The sequence below is a fragment of the Oryctolagus cuniculus genome, chromosome 4 (genome assembly GCF_964237555.1).
Source record: "Oryctolagus cuniculus chromosome 4, mOryCun1.1, whole genome shotgun sequence".
Taxonomy (NCBI): Eukaryota; Metazoa; Chordata; class Mammalia; order Lagomorpha; family Leporidae; genus Oryctolagus; species Oryctolagus cuniculus.
In genome coordinates, this window is record NC_091435.1 from 77,812,047 (window position 1) to 77,831,929 (window position 19,883).

The window sequence follows — 19,883 nt, forward strand, 5'->3', positions numbered from 1 at the left end:
ATTTTGATCGAAAAAGATTCTGGGCTTCCAGATAAGGCACAGCCATGGCTGTAATATTGGCATAATACAGAAATGACCTCAATTATGTGCAAAAAAATAACAAATAAGTTTTTCTAAGTAACCTTCTTAAAATGTGCACTGCCTTTACAGTTTTCCCTGGAAGGGTTCCAGACCATTTGTGGTATGTTGCTGATACTCTTACACCTGATTTTTTTTTTTAACCTTAGGAACTACCAGTTTATACTTCTGGGCATGGTTGGCTATAGCCAAAGATTCTGTAAAAACCTGAGGCCCTAGAGCTGAGCAATGCTTTGGGAAGCAGATTTTAATCAGGCTTCAGCCAGAGGCAAGCCCCAATGTGACAAAACAAAGACCTAATTCTCAAACAGATAGGGGTGAACTGTGCTGAAAAGCTAAAGAAATGTATAATAAAGTATCCCTTGGTCTTTGAGTCCTAGCCAAGGACCGGAACTGAACTGCTGATACTGACAGCAATGAGAAATGCCTGCTCATCAGCTCATAGCTTGACACTCAAGAAAATGAGAAAATTGAAGTCACAAATAACAGAGCACAGCAGCAAAGCATAGCAGTTTAAAAGTATACATTTCATAAGTAGATTTTCAATAAAAAAGCAGATTTTCCATAAGTACTATTCTATACTAATTAAGTAATATTTGGAAGAATGAGCACAAAGCTATTGAGTCGAAATTAAAATAATTGTTTCAGAAGTATAAAATATATGCCAAAAACATTTTTCCTCAAAATTGTTCAGAAATTTTAATTACTGAAAAGTATAACCCTAAGTTATCTAAGACGAGCACAAATGTGCAATGCCCTCATGAGAGCAAATGTTGAGAACAAGAACTCCTTCAACAGTACTATATTCATTCCTAAAAATAAACCTCCTTACTTTAAAATCACACAGTAAAACTGTCAGGTAGGAAGTTAGAAATTAGCCTATGTGTGTGAGAGGGGCCTTAGGAACACAAAGCATCTGCAGAAGCTCACCTTGGAAGCAGCCCAGGATTTTACACTACAAAGTCCTGCCCGTACCCTGATAACTTTCCAGGTGGTCTTAGCCTCCTCCCAAGGGAAGCTCCCCAGGAGAATCCTCTCTGCTCAGCACCAGATAGGCCGTCTGGCCTGATAAAACTCTTCACATCTTTCCTCCAAGGCAGACACCCTTGGGGAATCGCCTCTGCCCTGCACCAGGTGTGCTACCCAGTCTGATACCACTGAGTAGTGAAACTTTGAGAGGAATTTCACATAATTTAAACTCAGCAACCCTTTGTCCTGGAGAATGAGAAGGAAGCGAAGGAGAAATAGCAGAAAGAACTGGACTCCCTTCCCTTATCAGCCCCAGTCTGAATACAGACTGCTCAGCTCTCAGCTCTTTCCTGAGCTGCCCTCCTGGGCTGTCAGGTGTATTTCTTCCATTAAACCACGTAACCTTGCTTTCCTGCGCCTGAATGACCGGACACTCTCTCGGATTCTGTCCCATCCATTCTGACAGATGCTCTACCCCATTAAACCTTGCTACCTCACTCACCACTGTTCTGTCTCACATCTGGAATTCTTTCTTGTGTGAAGACAAGAACCTGTTTCATCTATCACTGCTAACAAAACCATACAGGCTTAGGAGGAAAAAAAAGTAAAGACACTCCAGTAAAAACATATGGTGCTTTATTACCACAGCACTGATGAAAAACAATGGTAAAGTGAACACCACCAACACAGCTAAAGAACATTCCAAAGGTATCAGCAACACTCATTAACTCCGAGGTATCTTTCAAGAATCTTCAAGAAGTTCATAGAAAACGCATATTATGAAAAAACTAAGGGAGTCGGCGCCGTGGCTCACTTGGTTAATCCTCCGCCTTGCGGCACCGGCATCCCATATGGGCACTGGGTTCTAGTCCCAGTTGCTCTTCTTCCAGTCCAGCTCTCTGCTGTGGCCCGGGAGGGTAGTGGAGGATGGTCCAAGTGCTTGGGCACCTGCACCTGCATGGGAGACCCAGAAGAAGCACCTGGCTCCTGGCTTCGGATCGGCGCAGTGTCGGCCGTAGTGGCCATTTGGGGGGTGAACCAATGGAAGGAAGATCTTTCTCTCTGTCTCTCTCTAACTCTATTCATCAAATAAATTTTAAAAAATTATTAAAAAAAAAAAAAGAAAAAACTATGAGGGCCAGCACTGTGGTATAGTGTGTAAAGCCACCATCTGCAGTGCCAGCAACCCATATGGGTATCAGTTCGAGTCCCAGATGCCCCACTTCCGATCCAATTCCCTGCTAGTGCACCTGGGAGGGCAGTGGAGGACAGTCCAAGTACTTGGGTCCCTGCACCCCTATGGGAGACTCAGAAGAAGCTCCTGGCTCCTAGCTTCAGTATGACTCAGCCCTGGCCATTGAGGCCATTTGAAGAGTCAACTAGCAGATGGAAGCTCTCTTCTTCTCTCTGAACCAGCAGATGGACTATCAATCTCTCTCTAACTCTGCCTTTCAAATAAATAAAATCTTAAAAAAAAGTATAGATTTCCAAACATTTTTCCACTAAAGAAAACATATTTTTTAATTCCACTTTTCTGTAACATTTTGAAGTGCCCTCATACATAGCCTTTCTTATACCACTATTTCTGAAAGACTTTTGTAACTTCTTTAGTTTGAGGGCTCTCATTAGTGTGGATGTAATAAAAAGCCACATTCCCCCCCAAACACCATTTATAAGAGAAAGGTCCAAAATTTGGACATAGGCCAGCTTTCAACATCCAACACACATTTAGATATAAATACCACTAAAAAACAAGATTTTGGGGCTGGTGCTGTGACACAGCGGGTTAAAGCCCTGACCTGAGGCTCTCGCATCCCATATGGGTACCAGACCTAGTCTCAGCTGCTCCTCTTCCGATCCAGCTCTCTATCGCTTGGGATATCAGTGGAAGATGGCCCAAGTCCTTGGGTCCCTGCAGCCGCGTGGGAGACCCAGAAGAAGCTCCTGGCTTCAGATCGGCACAGCTCTTGTCGTTGCGGCCATCTGGGGAGTGGACCAGCGGATGGAAGACTTCTCTCTCTGTCTCTACTCTGTCTGTAACTCTTTCAAATAAATAAATCTTTAAAAAGAATAAATGACTAAAAAAATATTTTTGGCTCCTTTCTCTCATCTCTCCTTCTCACCTAAAAACTTACCATTATAAAAGGCAAAGAGCAAATGGGGGAGGAGATATACAAAAGCTAGGAGAAGAAAGTTTGTATCCCTACCCCTTCCCACACGTCTCAAGTTTCAGAGACTGGCTCAGACCTAAAATGTGTGGGAGAGAACAAATAGTAACCTGCAAACAAGACTGATGCTTTGATTAAGAAAAAAATTTTCATGCCTGAAAATGTAACTGTATGTACCTGAAAGCTATGGGATCTGCCTGAGATTTCATAGAGGACGGAGATCAAATAACAGTGATGGTCTAAGCTATCCCCTGATTATATGTTGAGCGCAGTCACTGAGTGCCGGGTTAAATACGCATCTACACATACACAAAACAGGGAATCTTCTTCCCACAAATTATGTTGAGGAGCTAGTATTCCAACAACAATTTGAAAGGAGTGCATTTTAAAGTGCTCTTGCATAAAGGAAGTCTAAGATGAGTCCTGAATATATAATGAAAATTAATTCATCAAAGCAGAAAACATTGGTACTATACGTTGATTCAATCTTTCTAGGACAGAATTATGATAGTTTTAGAAATGTCATTTCAGGGGCTGGCACTGTGGCACAGCTTCTGATCCAGCTCCCTGCTAATGCCCCTGTGAAAGCAGATGTCCCAATTGCTTGGGCCCTGCACCCACGTTAGGGACTGGGATGGTCCAGACTCCGGGCTTCAACCTGGACTAGCCCTGGCTGTTGGGGCTTTTTGGAGAGTGAACCAGCAGAAGATCTCTTTCTTTATCTTCTTCTCTCTGTAATTCTGCCTTTCAAATACATAAATAAATCTTTTTTAATAGTTATTATTTTATTTAAAAGTCAGAGTTACTCAGACAGAGAAGGAGAGGCAGAGAGAAAGAGAGTTCTTCCACCTGCTGGTTCCCTCCCCAATTGGCTGCAACGGCCAGAGCTGCACCGCTCTGAAGCCAAGAGCCAGGAGCTTCTTCCGGGTCTCCCATGCCGGTTTGCAGGGGCCCAGGACTTGGGACAAATCTTCTACTGCTTTCCCAGGCAATAGCAGAGAGCTGAGTCAGAAGTGGAGAAGCCGGGACTTGAACTGACGCCCATATGGGATGCCGAGACTGCAGGTGGTGGATTTACCCGCTACGTCACAGCGTTAGCCCCAGTAAATAAGTCTTTTTAAAAAAAGTCCTATCAGTTATAATTTTTTTTAATATACAAAATAAAAACTAATCTTCAAGGGGGAAAAGGCAGCCACATCCAAGGATGTATTAAGATGACTTCAGAGAAAAATACTATAATACTGGGACAGATGTTTGCACAGCGGCCACTTAAGACACCCACACCTCACAGTGCTTGGGTTCAAGTTTCGGGTCTGCTCCCAATTCCAACTTCCAGCTAATAATGTGCACCGTGGGAAGCAGCACGTGATGGCTCAAGTAGTTAAGTCCCTACCACCTACCATGAGAGACTCAGATTAAGTTTCTAACTCCTTGGTTTAACCTGGCCCAGCCCTAGCTATGGTAGGCATCTGAGGAGTAAACTGGTAAATATGAAATACCTGCGTGTGTGTCTACACGTGTGTGTGTGTTTCAACAAGAGACAAAATTTTTATTCAAAAAAACTTTAAATGATTTTCCATTTGACAACCCTCTATAGACAAAGGGACCTTCTTACCTTTTGAAAGGTGCAGCATTTTTCAGGACCACCTCTACCTCAGCAATAGTTGCTCTAGCAAGATCTGCCACAGTGAGAAAGCCAGAAGCATAGAGGAACCTGGCTCGTTGCGCATTGAGCAAGGATATCCGTACAAGGTCGCACAGCTCCCTCTGGATGCCAAACGTGAGACGCTTCTGAAATTGGGAAAGCAGTAGTTCCATGTTGTGCCAGCCCAGGCGGTTGGAAAATACTGTAATCATCCCTAGAACATATATTGAATATCTGTTCAATTAGAAATTCCTTACAGACCATACCTATACCTATTCAGATGTAAGTTTCTGATTTTGTTTTTTTATGGAAGAATTAGAAGGTATACCCAAAGGTATATTGTATGTGACAAAAGATATATGTTAAGGGCCTAATGAACTGGACAATCAATGTGATAAACACATTAAATGACATTTATTCTAATCCCGGAATTCACAGTTAGAAACTCAGACAGAGCACATAAATATAAAGCAAACAAGAAACCCTCACCCAAACCTCCCTCCACTTTTTTTTTAACTATCTTCCCTAGTCTAGAGCAGTAAGCTTCTTCCCTATTCTGCCACCTTAGTATCCCAAAAAGTGGAGTTCCCTTTATTATTTTCTTCAAAGAAAGGTTGCACAGCTCAACAGCTATCCTCTCTTGAAATAAAAACACCATAGCAGCCAAACACCAAGTCATTAAGAAAGTCACTTCCCTATGAGAACAGTAACCCTAGAGGCAATCGTAGAGAGGCCAGTGACCTGAACAGGAAGTCCCTCCCTCCTTACTACCCTCACCCACATCTTCGCTAAGCACTCCCTGGTACCACAAACCTTCACATGAAACCTCCTACACATTTAAATACACACATCCTATATTAGCCCAGCGTTTCCTGCCTAAGGGCTTATAAGGTTCTGCAGTAAAATCAGGCCTAAAATTTCCTTGTTTGCCTGGTTTAGAGGACATGGAGTTCACATTCATATTTAAAGAAAATCAGAGCTTCCTAAGAAGAGACAATATTTAGAAATCAGAACAATCCAGAAATCCCTCTCCATCCACCATCCTCTGCCTCAATAACAGTACCTTGATGAAAAAATGGACACCATTGAGAAAGTTGTTCCTCTTGCTTCTTGGTATAGAAGCAAAAAAGAAGAAAAAAAAATAAAAATGAAAGAATAAAAGAAAAAGAAGGAGACAGTCAGCACTCTGCTAAGGAACACAATGATAGTAAGATCCAGACATTCAATTTATTCTTGCCAGTCCTCTGCACCAGGGTATGAGTAGAGAAGAGCAATAGTTTTGGATCTTTTGATTATGACAAGGACAAGACAAAATTATGGCACTTTTAGAGAGGCTTATATTAACATGGAATTAGAAAAAATCTTAACTTGACCTCAAACCGCAGTCTTAAATAAATGTGAAATCCTTTAACTGACCTGCATAAACAGCAGCTGACTGTTGCAAAGACTGAATCTGTCCACGATTGCATCCATATTTCTGGTTAATTTCCTTTAAGGGAACTTCACTGATTAAATCCAACAGCACAAGACTAGTAAAAAACCTAAAAATTAATCACCAGATGTATGGTAAGAGTTCACTTGTGTCTACTATTAAAGTACAATATGTGCTGAAAACAACTAAGAACCAGGCAGCAGAGGGTTTACACACTTGGGGAAAAGTGCTAATATGGATAGGGTTAGTGGACAAAGACTAAGACCAATGTTTGGAAAGCCACTTTTGACAGGCATTAGTGCTAGGTGCTAGAGAAAAAAACTTATATCAGTGTGACCAAAAAAAAAAAAAAAATCCCCTATATTTCCATTCTGCAAACAAATAAGACTCAGCTCAAGAAATGTGATTGCTTGTTGAATTCCTTACTCAATGGAGGGTTAAGCTTATGATTATAAAATAAACTGAAAGTAGGTCATTGTAAAAATTTTTCGAAAAAGAATGAGAAAGGAAGGAGAAGCTAGAGTGGGAATGTGGGCAGGAGGGAGACTAGGAAGGGAAGTGTCACTAGGCTCCGAAATCTGTGTATAGGAAATATATGAAATTTGTTCACTTTATATAAATTTAAAAATAGAAAAAACAAAAAGGAATGTGATTGCACAAAACCTAAAGGCAGGATTGATGTACAGTTATTTAATATCTCACTGAAATGACAGAATCTGATCATAAAATCCAGTTTTGATTTGAAAAGAAACAGTGACACAAACAACCCACGTATACAAATTCCTACAAGTTTACACTTGATCATGCTGTAAATAATAGACAATAACACTTTAAGAAAAATAACTTTATATTTCAAAAAGAAACAAAAATTCTTTGAAGCTGTACAATTTCCCTATGTGCATCTTTTAATGCATTCTTTCCTACAAGTAATAAATCATATCTGAGGATTATACAAGGAATAACCGCAAATGAAGCAACAGGAAGTGGGCAGTTCTTCCTAACATATCTTCTTTAAGAAAGGGTGGTGGGGCCAGCGCTGTGGCGCAGCAGGCTAACACCCTGGCCTGAAGCGCCGGCATCCCATATGGGCACCAGTTCCAGACCTGGCTGCTCCACTTCCAATCCAGCTCTCTGCTATGGCCTAGGAAAGCTGTAGAAGATGGCCCAAGTCCTTTAGCCCCTGCACCCATGTGGGAGACCCAGAAGAAGCTCCTGGCTCCTGACTTCAGATCAGCACAGTTCCAGCCGTTGCGACCAACTGGGGAGTGAACCAGCAGATGGAAGACTGCTCTCTCTGCCTCTCCTCTCTCTGTGTAACTCTTTCAAATAAATAAATTAATTTTTTAAAAGGAGGTGGTAATTAAATACTCTATTTTTAAAGATACTCATATGCAATGGCTGTTAAACTATTAGCTGCACAAAGAAACTGAAACATCAACAAATTCAGTAAATACGGAAAACTAAAACATTTTACTACAGTCAGCCAAAACTTTTATTTTATTAACAATGAAAGTGACTATACACCTACTGTATGACAGCCACTGTGTTCAATACTGAAAAGCTCAGGCTCCTTGATGTTTACCTTTTATGGATGGCCATCTGCCGATGCTGTCTCTCAGTTCTGGCTATTACTTTTCCTTTCACACAGCGAGCCAAGAATCCTTCTTCAACCCCTACTAGCTCTGCCACCCTTTTCATAGAAGTTGGCAACTTCTCCCATAAACAGAAAAATCGATACCAATCAATAGTAGTCCAATCTTCAAACATAGGTGTAACCTAAAGGGAACATACATCAGTCATCAGCTAAAACTACTGCATAACAGAAGGAACAAAATTATAAAAATAAAAACCATATTAAAGTCAACAGCCTCAAGATTTAGAAAAATTTCTAACTATAATAAAATCTCATTTAGATAGAACCATGATATATTTAAACAATTCACTGCCAGGACAAAAGGGAAAAGAACCACTAAGCACACAAGTGGTGGATATTACAGAACCCTAATTTTAATCATAGGCCATTTGATTGCAAAATTCCAACTTTATGTACAATCCTTAGAATTTTGTAATTTTCAAGAAAGAACTGGGGCCAACGTTGTGGCATAGTGGGTAAAGCCACTGTCTGTAATGCCGGCATCCACATGGAAGTGAGTGCTGCTCCACTTCCAACTTAGCTCCATGCTAACAACCAGGGAAAACAGCAGTGCTTGGGTCCTGCACCATGTGGGAGACTCAGAAGAGGCTCCTGGCTGCTTGGTTCTGTCCAGCCAGGGCTGTTGTGGTCATCTGGGGAGGAAACCAGTAAATAGAAGACCTTTCCCTCTCTCTCTATAAGTGTGACTTTCAAATAAGTAAGGAAAAAAAGAGAAAAAGAAAGAATCAATAAAATAGAAAATGGAGAGGAGGGAGGAATGAATTCTCAGAGTTGTTATATTATTTAAAATGTCCAGGATTAAACAAAAAACTATGAGACATGCAAGAAACAAGAAAGTGTATCCCAAACACAGGTAGAAAAACAGACAAAAGAAATACCTACAAGAGGGCCCATATGTGGAATTAGCAGACAGACATTCAAAGCAGAGGCCTGTGTTGTGGTGCAGAGGGTTAAGCCACTGCTTGCAATACTTACATCCCATATCTCCTGTATTAGAGTACCAGTTTGCATCCCAGTTGCTTCACTTCTGATCTAGCTCCCTGCTAATGCACCCGGAAAGCAACAGAAGATGGCTCTAGTACCTGGGACCCCAACACCCATGTGGGAGACCACGATGGAATTCCAGGCTGCAATCTGGCCCAGCTCAGCCACTGCAGCCATTTGGAGAGTGAACCAACAGATTGAAGATATTTCTCTCACCCTCCTCCTCCTCTTCTCTCCCACCTTCTTTTTCTCTCTCAGACTTGCAAATAAATAAATAAATCTTTTTTTAAAAAAGACTTCAAAGCAGACATTATAAATATAGTCAAAGAACAAAAAAAAGTCAAGCTTAAAAAAGGAAGGCATGATGACAGTCTTAACAAGTATAGAAGATGATTAAAGAGGAAAAAAAAAATTTTAAAGGAGCCAAATCATGATTCTGGAGTTGAAAAACACAATAACTGCCGGCGCCGCAGGTCACTAGGCTAATCCTCCACCTTGCGGCACCGGCACACTGGGTTCTAGTCCTGGTTGGGGCGCCAGATTCTGTCCCGGTCGCTCCTCTTCTAATCCAGCTCAGCTCTCTGCTGTGGCCCAGGAGTGCAGTGGAGGATGGCCCAAATCCTTGGGCCCTGCATCCGCATGGGAGACCAGGAGAAGCACCTGGCTCCTGGCTGTGGATCAGCATGGTGCACCGGCCGCAGTGGCCATTGGTGGGTGAACCAACAGAAAAGGAAGACCTTTTTCCCTGTCAAAAAAAAAAAAAAAAAAAGGAAAAGAAAAACACAATAACTGAATAACTGAAATGAATAATTTGGGGCTGGAGCTGTGGCATAGCAGGTAAAGCTGCCGCCTGCAGCGCCAGGATTGCATATGGGCACCGGTTTGAGTCCCAGCTGCTCCATTTCCAATCCAGCTCTCTGCTCTGGCCTAGGAAAGCAGTAGAAGATGGCCAAAGTCCCTGGGCCCCTGCACCCACATAAGAGACCTGGAAGAAGCTCCTGGTTCCTGGCTTCAGGTCAGCGCAGCTCCGGCCGTTGTGGCCAATTAGGGAATGAACCAGCAGATGGAAGACCTCTCTCTCTCTCTCTCTCTGCCTCTCTCTGTAACTTTTTCAAATAAATAAATAAATCTTTAAAAAAAAAAAGAACTGAATAATTCACTAGGGAATTTAAAGTGCAAGGATACTTCAAAAATTCCTGGAAAAATCAGTTTAAAGGATAAAATCATTTTGGTACAAAAAATAGTTTAAGTCCATGTGTACATTTTTCAAAATAGGGATTTTTATATCAATGTTTTACAGAACCCTAATGTATCTATCTAACTAGCATAAGAAAGAATCATCAAACATGAAGATAATAATATTGACAGAGATTATGCAATCTGAAAGAGAGGGACGAAAAAAAGCAAAAATTAACAGAGCTTCAAGAAATGTGGGAGGACATTAAGTGTACAAATATATGCATAATAAAAGTAGCAGAAGGAAAAAACAGAAACAAAAAAAAATCCTAAGAAATTATGGCAAGAGAAAATATTAAAATTAACTCATAAAATATATTATGTAAATTATAAATTAAAACTACACTCAAAAAATATAAAAAAGCTTGACAGTATATGAAGTCATGAAAAGTCAACCAGTCTTATACATTACTGGTAAAATTGGAAAATGATACAAGCTAAAGGACAATTTTAAAAATGAAAATCATTTATTTCCTTTGTACTTCATCAAGCAATCATATCTGAGCTTATCTGTAAAATTTAAACACTGTAGGCACCAAGTTATTTACTACAGCATTCTTTGCCAAATCAAATATCAGAAAAAAATCCTAATGTCCGTTAACAGGGAGCTGATCAAATAAACAATAATACATCTACCTAAACAGTGGAACTGTTCAGCTATACAAAAGAAAAAAATTCTCCATGAATTAATATGGGGTGATTTCCAAGATGGGTGATTTCCAAGATATACTGTTAAAAAGAAAGACGTTATAGAATAATGTAGATAGAATGCTAGCCTCTGTAGATGAAAGCAGATGAAGAACAAATTAATTACTGGATAACTTTTGTAAAATGAAACAAGAAAAGAGATACACATAAAACTTAATGAAATTACTCGGGGCAGGCAATGAGATGTAGCTAGTAAAGCCATTGCCTACAGTGCCAGTATCCTAGATGGGCACCAGTTCTGGTCCAGGCTGCTCCGCTTCCAATCCAGCTCTCTGCTATGGCCTAGGAAAGCAGTAGAAGATGGCCCAAGTGCTTGGGCCCCTGCACCCGTGTGGGAGACCCGGAAGAAGCTCCTGGCTCCTGGCTTCAGATAGGCGCAGCTCCGGCCACTGCAGCGAATTGGAGAGTGAACCAGCAAATGGAAGACCTCTCTCTCGCCTCTCCTTCTCTGTGTAACTTTGACTTTCAAATACATAAATCAATCTTAACAAAAAAAAAGAAAGAAAGAAAGAAATTACTCACCTGGGAGGGTAGACAGAAAAGATATGCAGGAGTTAGATGCAAGAGTCAGATTTCTCTTTTTTTTTTTCTTAAAATTTAATTATTTATTTGAAAGGCAGAGTTACAGAGCGGCAGAGGCAGAGAGAGAGACAGAGAGAGGTCTTTACCTGCTACGCCACAGCACTGGCCCCTCTCTACCCCTTTTTAATATAGTTCTGACTTTTGAATCATAAACACTTCAAATATTCATAAAAATAAGATAGTACATGCATACTTCACACATTTTAACTTAAAACATGACTGTATATTTATTTGCCAATATTCTGATCTGGGATCAAGGCCTTGAGAGAGGCAGTCTACTGATTAGAATTCAGTGTCGCAAGGCCGGCGCTGACACCTCAACACCAGCATCCTCTACAGGCTCCGGTTGGAGTCTTGGCTGCTCCACTTCTGATCTGGCCCCCTGCTAATGGCCCAGGTAAGCAGCAGAAGATAGCCCAAGTGCTTGGACCCCTACCTTTTACGTGGCAGACCCAGAAGCTCCTGGCTCCTGGCTTCAGCCTGGCCAGCCCTTGCCACTGGGGCCATTTAGGGAGTGAATCAGTGAATGGAAGACCTCGCTCTGACTCTGCCTCTCCTTCTCTGTAACTCTGACTTCCAAATAAATAATCTTTAAAAAAAAAAAAAAAAAAAACTACCACTTTCTTAAACTATCTTAACACACTGTCTAGGAAATCATTTCTGCTTTCTAATATGAAGACAGAAACGAAAGGTGACTAAAATAATCAGTGAACAGCAACCTTCCAGTTTTTTTCCCATAAACTTTTTCTGAGTCTTTACAGTTGTCTGTCATCAGCAATTTTTTTTAAATCTAAGATCTATTTATATTCATTTGAGAGGCAGAAATGACAGAGAAGGAGGGAAAAAGACAGAGCTTGTCCATCCACTCGTTCACTCCCCAAATGTTTCCAAAAGCCAGGGTTGCATCAGGAGGAAGCCAAGAATCAGGATCTCTAGCCAAGTCAACCACATGGGTGACAGGAACCAAGCACTTGGGCCATCATCTACAGCCTTTCCAAAAGCATTAGCCAGAAGCTGGATCAGAAGTGGAATAGCTGGAACTTTGAAGTTCACTCAGATACAAGAGTAGGTACCACTCCATCAGCAGTGTTTTTAGTAACTTGCATTCAACCCAATTTTCATGGAAGTAAACTCAAACAGTTTGGGTATAAATGCAACTGACTTCTGAAAGGCATGGGACCACTAACACAGCATCCAGCCTCACAATGCCCATAATCGGTCTTTGTTTCCCATGGTGATAGGAGCAACCAGGTCATCATGGGAAATGACACATATAATTTTTCTGGGAAATGACACATATAATTTTTCTGGGAGAATGCATTAGATATACTAGATAATATTTATTAAATATTCACTAAGATATCCAGCATCCATCAAAGACTATCAGCCTTGAAGAGGGTATTATTATCTCCACTTCACAAATGAGGAAATGGCACCTTGAGAGAGGCCAAACACTTACCCAAGGTTGCATGGTTGTAACTGAGAAGGCCAAAGCTAAACCAGACCCTAGAGTTCAAATTCTCAACCATCCACTCATAAATAAGACGTCCTCAAGGTCCTGGCAGATGAATGCTAAGACCTGCTTTGAGATTTCTCCCACTTTCTAGGACACAGAACTTTGGGCATATCATCACCAAATGTATCACACGTTTACAAGAAAAAAAAAGCACTGTTTAGACATTTCTCCTCTGCTAACTATATAGTGGTTTTTATTGAAACATCACCTGATAAAATTTCTTCATTCTAATGAGAAATCCAATTTTACCCCTCTCTCTCGTGTGTTTAACAAAATATATGTATCTTCTCTTAACTAACAAAACAAATTACTGTATTTCTGGTCAAGCTCTTGCCAAAGAATATGACCTCAAACTATTTTATCCAATTTTTATCAATATCTTTGTTAAAAAGAATAATATTCATTGAGAACTATAATGCAAACATTTAAAATTCTTTTTTGCATTTATTATCAAGAATGTAAGTTTCAAATTTTTTTAGTATTAATTTTTCATAAGTAATAAATGCAATACTTTTCTAAATGTGTTTTTTCACTTTATGAATGTTGAAACTAATCACAGTTCCCTCTTTATTTACTGGAACTCCAAACAAAAGTTTGCAAGAGCACCTATACACGACTTAATGGCATGCCAGCTTAGGTACCAGCCTTTGCTTGGGTTTTCACACTATGATCTGATCTTCAGTTTTCAGATAACCCAGTGCCCTTTGCTATTCACTTATTTAATGTGGGATAAATTTTTTTTAAGCTACCTCAAATCCTTTTTGAAAGGGGACTGGAGAAAACAGATTAAAAAGTCTCTAAAACATTTAGCTAATTTGAAAAATTTTTTTTCTTACCTCTTTTCTATTCCTACAAATCTGGTCAAGAAACAGACAAGACAGTGCCTGAGAGTAGCTTTGATGCTCAGGAATTTATTTTTTTCCCTCCATTTTCTCTTATAATAGTTCAAGAAAATAGAACTTACAAGATAAACAATATGAAGGTCATTCTCTAAAACAAAACCCTTCATTGCTCTTTGGAGGTCAGCAAAAATATCTAAGGTATCAGTTGGAGAAAGTGAAGAAGAAAGAGTAGCCGAACCCAGCTGTGTTGGATGATATATCTTTCCTGGTGGGGAAACAGAGGATCAAATGTTAAAAATAAAACAAAGCACTGTTCTTCTGTATTCCATAATTAACCTCCCTGATTCTGACAAACCATTCAAACAAAACTTAAGCCAACATATGTAAATTTATGAGCAGGCTTTATGCTAATTGTCTAAAGTTGCTGAACTATGAGTCGATACATTGCTTGAAAAATCAATTTCCTTTTATACTCCTTGAAAAGCTGATTTCCTTTTATACAGCAGTCTTACACATTCTAAATCAGCAAAAATGAAAAGATGGAAAAGTGAGTAATTTGCAACTAAGAAGTCACATTTACCTTCTGTTCCATCACTGGCTTCTGTAATCTGGATGAATTCATTTTCTAACAGCCACATCACACAGGCCTCAATTGCTCCAAGTTGACCAGAATCTTGATTTTTCTGAATTCCCTGCTTTCCTTCTTTCATACTTGCAGCCAAAAACGTGCAAGATGCATAAGTCTCCATATCTTGTGATGTACTTGCCACTCTGCCAACTATAATCTGAAATAAATGTTCGAAAAATTTTGTAAAATTTTAATAAGACATTCAGGCCTGGCATCATAGCATAATGGGAAAAGTCACCACCTGCCCCACCGCCATGCCATTTGGGTGCCAGTTCAAGTCCCAGGGGCTGTTCCACTTCCAATGCAGTCCCCTGCTAATGCTCCAGGGAAAGCTGCAGAAGACAGCCCAAGTTCTTTGGCTCCTGCCACCCATGTGGGGGCTCTAAGATGAGGTTTCTGGCTCCTGGCTTTAGCTTGGCCCAGCCCCAGAGACTGTGGCCACTTGGGGAGTGAACTAGCAGATGGAAGACCTCTCTTTCTAACTCTGCCTCTCAGAATAATATAAATCTTGGGGCCGGAGCCATGGCACAGTAGGTTAATCCTCTATTTGCAATACCAGCATCCCATATGGGTGCCAGTTCTAGTCCCAGCTGCTACTCTTCTGATCCAGCTCCCTGCTATGCACTGGGAAAGCAGTGGAAGATGCCCCAAGCCCTTGGTCCCCTGCACCTGCACAGAGAGACCTGGAAGAAGCTCTTGGCTCCTGGCTTTGGATTGGCCCAGCTCTGACCATTGTGGCCATTTGGGGAGTGAACTAGCAGATGGAAGACCTCTCTCTTCAGCCTAGCCCAGACCTGGTTGCTGTGACCATTTGGGGAGTAAATCAGTAGATGAAAGATTCTCTCTCTCTCTCCTTCCCTCCCTCCCTCTCTCCCTCCCTCCATCTTTCCATCACTCTTTCAAATAAATAAAACTTAAAAAAAAAAAAAGAAATCACAGTATGTTAAGGTACACTCTCTGTTAATTCTTCCAACATTATTCATTGTAAATGTAGATAACATCTACTGAAATATGAAAACTTTTCCTTAAAAGTAGAAAAAAATTTCTTGCAAACAAAATACAATTAATCATTATCCATCTGAAACTTTGGAAGCAATAACAGATATAAAAGAGGTAGTGATGGCTCGTGGCCATGAACCAAATCAGTTCTCTCAGTCCTCCCTCTCAGATACGTGGGCATGTAAGAATGCTACTATCAAATATTCTTTCTGGGTGAGAATAAGTGCAGAAAAGGATGAAGTCAGTCATGTCTTCTGGATATCATTTTGCACAATGATCCTATTAAATACATATACTAATTTTCTTCTTGCCTTCCTTCACTTAATATATAGTGGACACATCAAATAATCATAACAGAGCTATCTCCTTTCTAATAACCATAAAGAATGGGCTTAGCAAAATTTTCAAGATTTTATTTATTTATTTATTTGAGAGGTAGAATTTATAGACAGCGAGAGGGAGAGACAGAGAGAAAGGTCTTCCGTCCGCTTGTTCACTCCCCACATGGCAGCAACAGCCAGAGCTGCACCGGTCCAAAGCCAGGAACCAGGAGCTTCTTCCAGGCCTCCCACATGGGTGCAGTGGCCCAAGCACTTGGGCCATCCTCCACTGCTTTCCCAGGCCACAGCAGAGAGCTGGACTGGAAGAGGGGCAGCTGGGACTAGAACCGCCGCCCATATGGGTTGCTGGCACTGCAGGCAGAGGATTAACCTACTGCACCACGGAGTCAGCCCATGGCTCAGCATAATTTAATAATAATATTTAGCTTGTCCCAACCATTTCTTATTACTAATAGTACTATAGTAAACATTCCAGTACATTTAACTTCATGTAATTTCACAGATGTACCCCTAGATAAAATTCCTAGAGATAAAACTGCTAGACAAATGGGAATGTACTGGTCAGCTTGCCCCCTAAGAGTTTCATTAGCAAGAGAATATGAAAGTGCCTACATCCTACATCCTCACCAACCCTGTTAGCAAGCATTTTCATCTTTTTCTCAAACTAACAGTTAAGGGGGAGGGAGAGTACAGTTACAGGTACCAGAATGACCAGCACTTGTACTGTCCAATACCACAGCAGGCTAGCATACGCCCAGAAAACCTTTCTGAATGGACACATGAAACACTGGGCCGGCATTACCTTTGAGGACTCTGAAGAGCAAATGGTTTTATTTTTCACTTTAGATTTTCTTATATTGTTCAAAACTTCTAATCATAGGTATTTATAACTTCACTTCATTTTATTTTAATGTCATCAGATATTATACGGAACTAGGGCCCATTTTTGTCACCTCTTCTTTCAATAAGAAAATAATAAAGAATATCTAAAAACTAATAAGTCATCCGGCATTTAGTTTTTAATCATGGTTTTGAAACAGACTGATACAGTACTAACTATATGAAGCTCCAGACATTATATACACATACATATATTATTTATATATGTATATAAGTATACAAAATTTTTTGCATTTGTAGAAAATATCTACCAGAAATCACAATAGATTCAAGTTTGGGAAGGCTATAACTATAATAAAGTTATGAAGAAACAGAGTTAAGATTCTTCACATACTGAAGTTCTACTATAAAACTGGTATAAAACAGCAAATGATGGGGCCAGCGTTGTAGCATAGCAGGCTGCTCCACTCCTCATACAGCTCTCTGCTATTGGGCCAGGAAAGCAGTGGAAAATGTCCCAGGTTCTTGGGCTCTTGTACCCACATGGGAGACCTGACTGAAGCTCCAGACTCCTAACTTCAACCTGGCCCAGCTCCAGCCATTGTAGCTATTTAGGAAGTAAACTAGCAGATGGAAGATCAATCTCTCTCTCTCCCTCCTTCTCTCTGTCTTTCCTTCTCTGTAACTCTGCTTTTCAAATAAATTACAATAAATCTTAAAAAAAAAAAAAAAAAAAAAAAAAAAAGCACATGATAATTTAGTAAACCATCTCTTACCTCCAGAATAGCCCGAACCATGCTGGCAGTTACTTCTTCTCCTTCTAGTTTTCGCAGACAGCTACGAACAGGTTTGAGAGATCCCTGAAGTAGAGCTACGCCTTTTGATTTCTCAGAGTTCTTACAAACTAAGATACTCTCACCTATAACCAAAAACCATACATTTACAAAATGCCAATGCATTTCCATAAGATACTTGCTAAAACGTTGGCTTACATATTTAAACAAAACTAAGAGATGATAGTGCTTGTCACAGGATTATGGCTAATGTCTTCAAAAAAATTTTTTTAAACTTTGGACAGCATGGACATGCTACTCCAAAATATGCTACTTCAGCATAAGGCTTATTTTGAGCAGAAGGCATCCTAAAAACAACTCGTACTTCTTGCTGTGGAGATGCTTCCCCTTCCCTCTCCTGGGAGAGAGAGGTCAGCACTGAAAGGATCTGCGTAAACCTTACTAAAACAACCCTTACCTCCCACTACTTTCCCCAATATATTCATCTTCTCACAATTCCTGTCCTTAGAAGCCCAAACACCATTTCCTCTGTTCTGTCACTTCTCTCAATTTATTGCCTTTTGTTCAAGTAATTCATAACACTGCAGGTCTAACAGCAATTTCGGTCTTATTTTTTATAAAGGCCCCCAGACACATAAAAATTAAATATTAACATCAAATAAAATTGACACGCATTTTCATTTTAACTAACAGTCCCCAGCTGCAGAACCAAAGAAAGTGAAGGAAAAGATTTTTCTTCCCTAACAAGATTAACCATTACAATTGTATAATCAAATTAATACAGGTACAGTGTAAAATTCCAATGCAATTTATTACTAGTTATGTATTATGATAAATTTAAAAATACTGACAGATAGCTAACAATTATAACTTTACTCGTAAAATTTTTAGGTTATTCTGATAATCAAATGAAGAAAAATACACAAAAACACTTGTAAATTAAAATACACAGAGAGGTTCCAAGATGGCAAAGTAAGGAGGGAGCTTACTGCTCTGTCTCGGAGAGAGTAGCTTAAAAAAGTGGAGAGAGTGCAGTCTCAGGCAAGAGTTAGGGAGAAAACGACAGAGGAAATGCTACATAAATTAGAGGGACACAATGGACCCACGTGGACGGTGTGGACACCACAGCTCAGTACTCCAGCAGCCAAGAGCTTCTGAACCTGCATGGGATACTGAAGTGAGACCAGACTACAGCAGCCCAAGCCACTGGCAATAAAGCTGCTGGAAAAGCCTTGAAGGACTCCAGTGTGGAGCCCCATGGGGGATAGTGTACCTGTCAAACTAGAGAAGAAAAAAAAAAAAAAAACCAGTTTCTCTCTCCCTAATCACCTTAAAAGGAGTCCTGTAACAAGGCAACAGAGCAGGCGCCATTTGGGCATCCGTTACAGGGGCGCCAGCATGTGTTTGAGCCCAGCAATCAGCCGAGTGGAAACTCCTGACTGGTGGGAAGAACTAACAGTGAGCTCAGTGCTTGTAAATGTGGGAGGCTTGTGTGCCAGAACTATTAAAAAAAAAAAAAAAAAAAAAAAAACTGAGGCTATGTGGGAGGACTCACAGAGTGGCTGGGACTTTAGGCAGTCACTGTGGGAGATTCCACACACTCAGGACTTCCTGGTTAGCTGTTAAGGGACATTGTTGGAGAATTTGAGCTTATACTGAAGACTGCACAGATCCTTTGTGTGGTCCTTGGGATAGAGCAGACAAATTAACACCCACTGGGGCAGGTGCTCAGGCACTGGTCTCCTTTGAGGAGAGGAGCTCAGCTGAGCAGAATAAATCTCCCTTCTGATTAGAAAAAAAAAAAAAAAAAAAAGGAGGTTTACAGCACTAAACCTGAGAGTGTCACTTTAGGCATGCCCTTCACCCTGGAGTACTGAACAGCGCTCCCTGGCCACACCCACCACATACCTCTAGATATTCACTGAAAATAGACACTCCACATATCTACAGAGACCCCAAATCTCATTAAGCTGGGTGATAAAAATGTCATCTTAAGTGTTAAAGTGATCACATTAAGTGTTAAAGTGAACATATAAATAGGATTAAGTATTAAAATAACCATATAAATAGGATCAAGTCTGGGGTAATTATAATTGATAGAATTAAAAAGGAGAGACTCTTCCAAGATGAGAAGCAGTCCACACAGCAGACTCATAGAATGACAAATGCTTTAAGTAACACTCTGACCTCAAAATCAGCCCTTAAGATACACAGCAGACTCATAGAATCGCAGATGTCCTATACAGCACTCTGGCCTCAGAATCAGCCCTTAAGGCATTCAGATCTGGCTGAAAAGCCCGTGAGAGTATTGTAGGCATGGAAAGCCAAGACACTCTGGAAAAGAAAAAAAAAAAAAAAAAAAAAAAAAAGCACCTAAATGAAAGATCTCTGCCAGTGAGATACCATTGGAAAGAACAGGCCATCAAAGAAGGAGGTACCTTTCTCTGAAGGGAGGAGAGAACTTCCA

The 19,883-nt window shown here is 40.4% G+C and overlaps 1 protein-coding gene across 7 annotated transcripts in view; it reads right to left on the reverse strand.

The window, feature by feature from the left end:
- Positions 1 to 19,883, reverse strand: part of POLQ (DNA polymerase theta) — a 104,812-nt gene that overhangs the window by 42,934 nt on the left and 41,995 nt on the right. For all 7 annotated transcript variants that reach the window (XR_007924653.2, XR_011387919.1, XR_011387920.1 and 4 more), the window contains 6 exons: positions 17,399 to 17,541; positions 14,395 to 14,599; positions 13,937 to 14,079; positions 7,875 to 8,068; positions 6,277 to 6,401; positions 4,831 to 5,074 (listed from right to left, as the gene is read on the reverse strand). Coding sequence is in view for 4 of the 7 variants with exons in the window: in XM_002716640.5 (XP_002716686.1) it covers positions 4,831 to 5,074; positions 6,277 to 6,401; positions 7,875 to 8,068; positions 13,937 to 14,079; positions 14,395 to 14,599; positions 17,399 to 17,541 (1,054 nt within the window). In the remaining 3 variants the exon portion in view is untranslated. The remainder of the gene's footprint in view (positions 1 to 4,830; positions 5,075 to 6,276; positions 6,402 to 7,874; positions 8,069 to 13,936; positions 14,080 to 14,394; positions 14,600 to 17,398; positions 17,542 to 19,883) is intronic.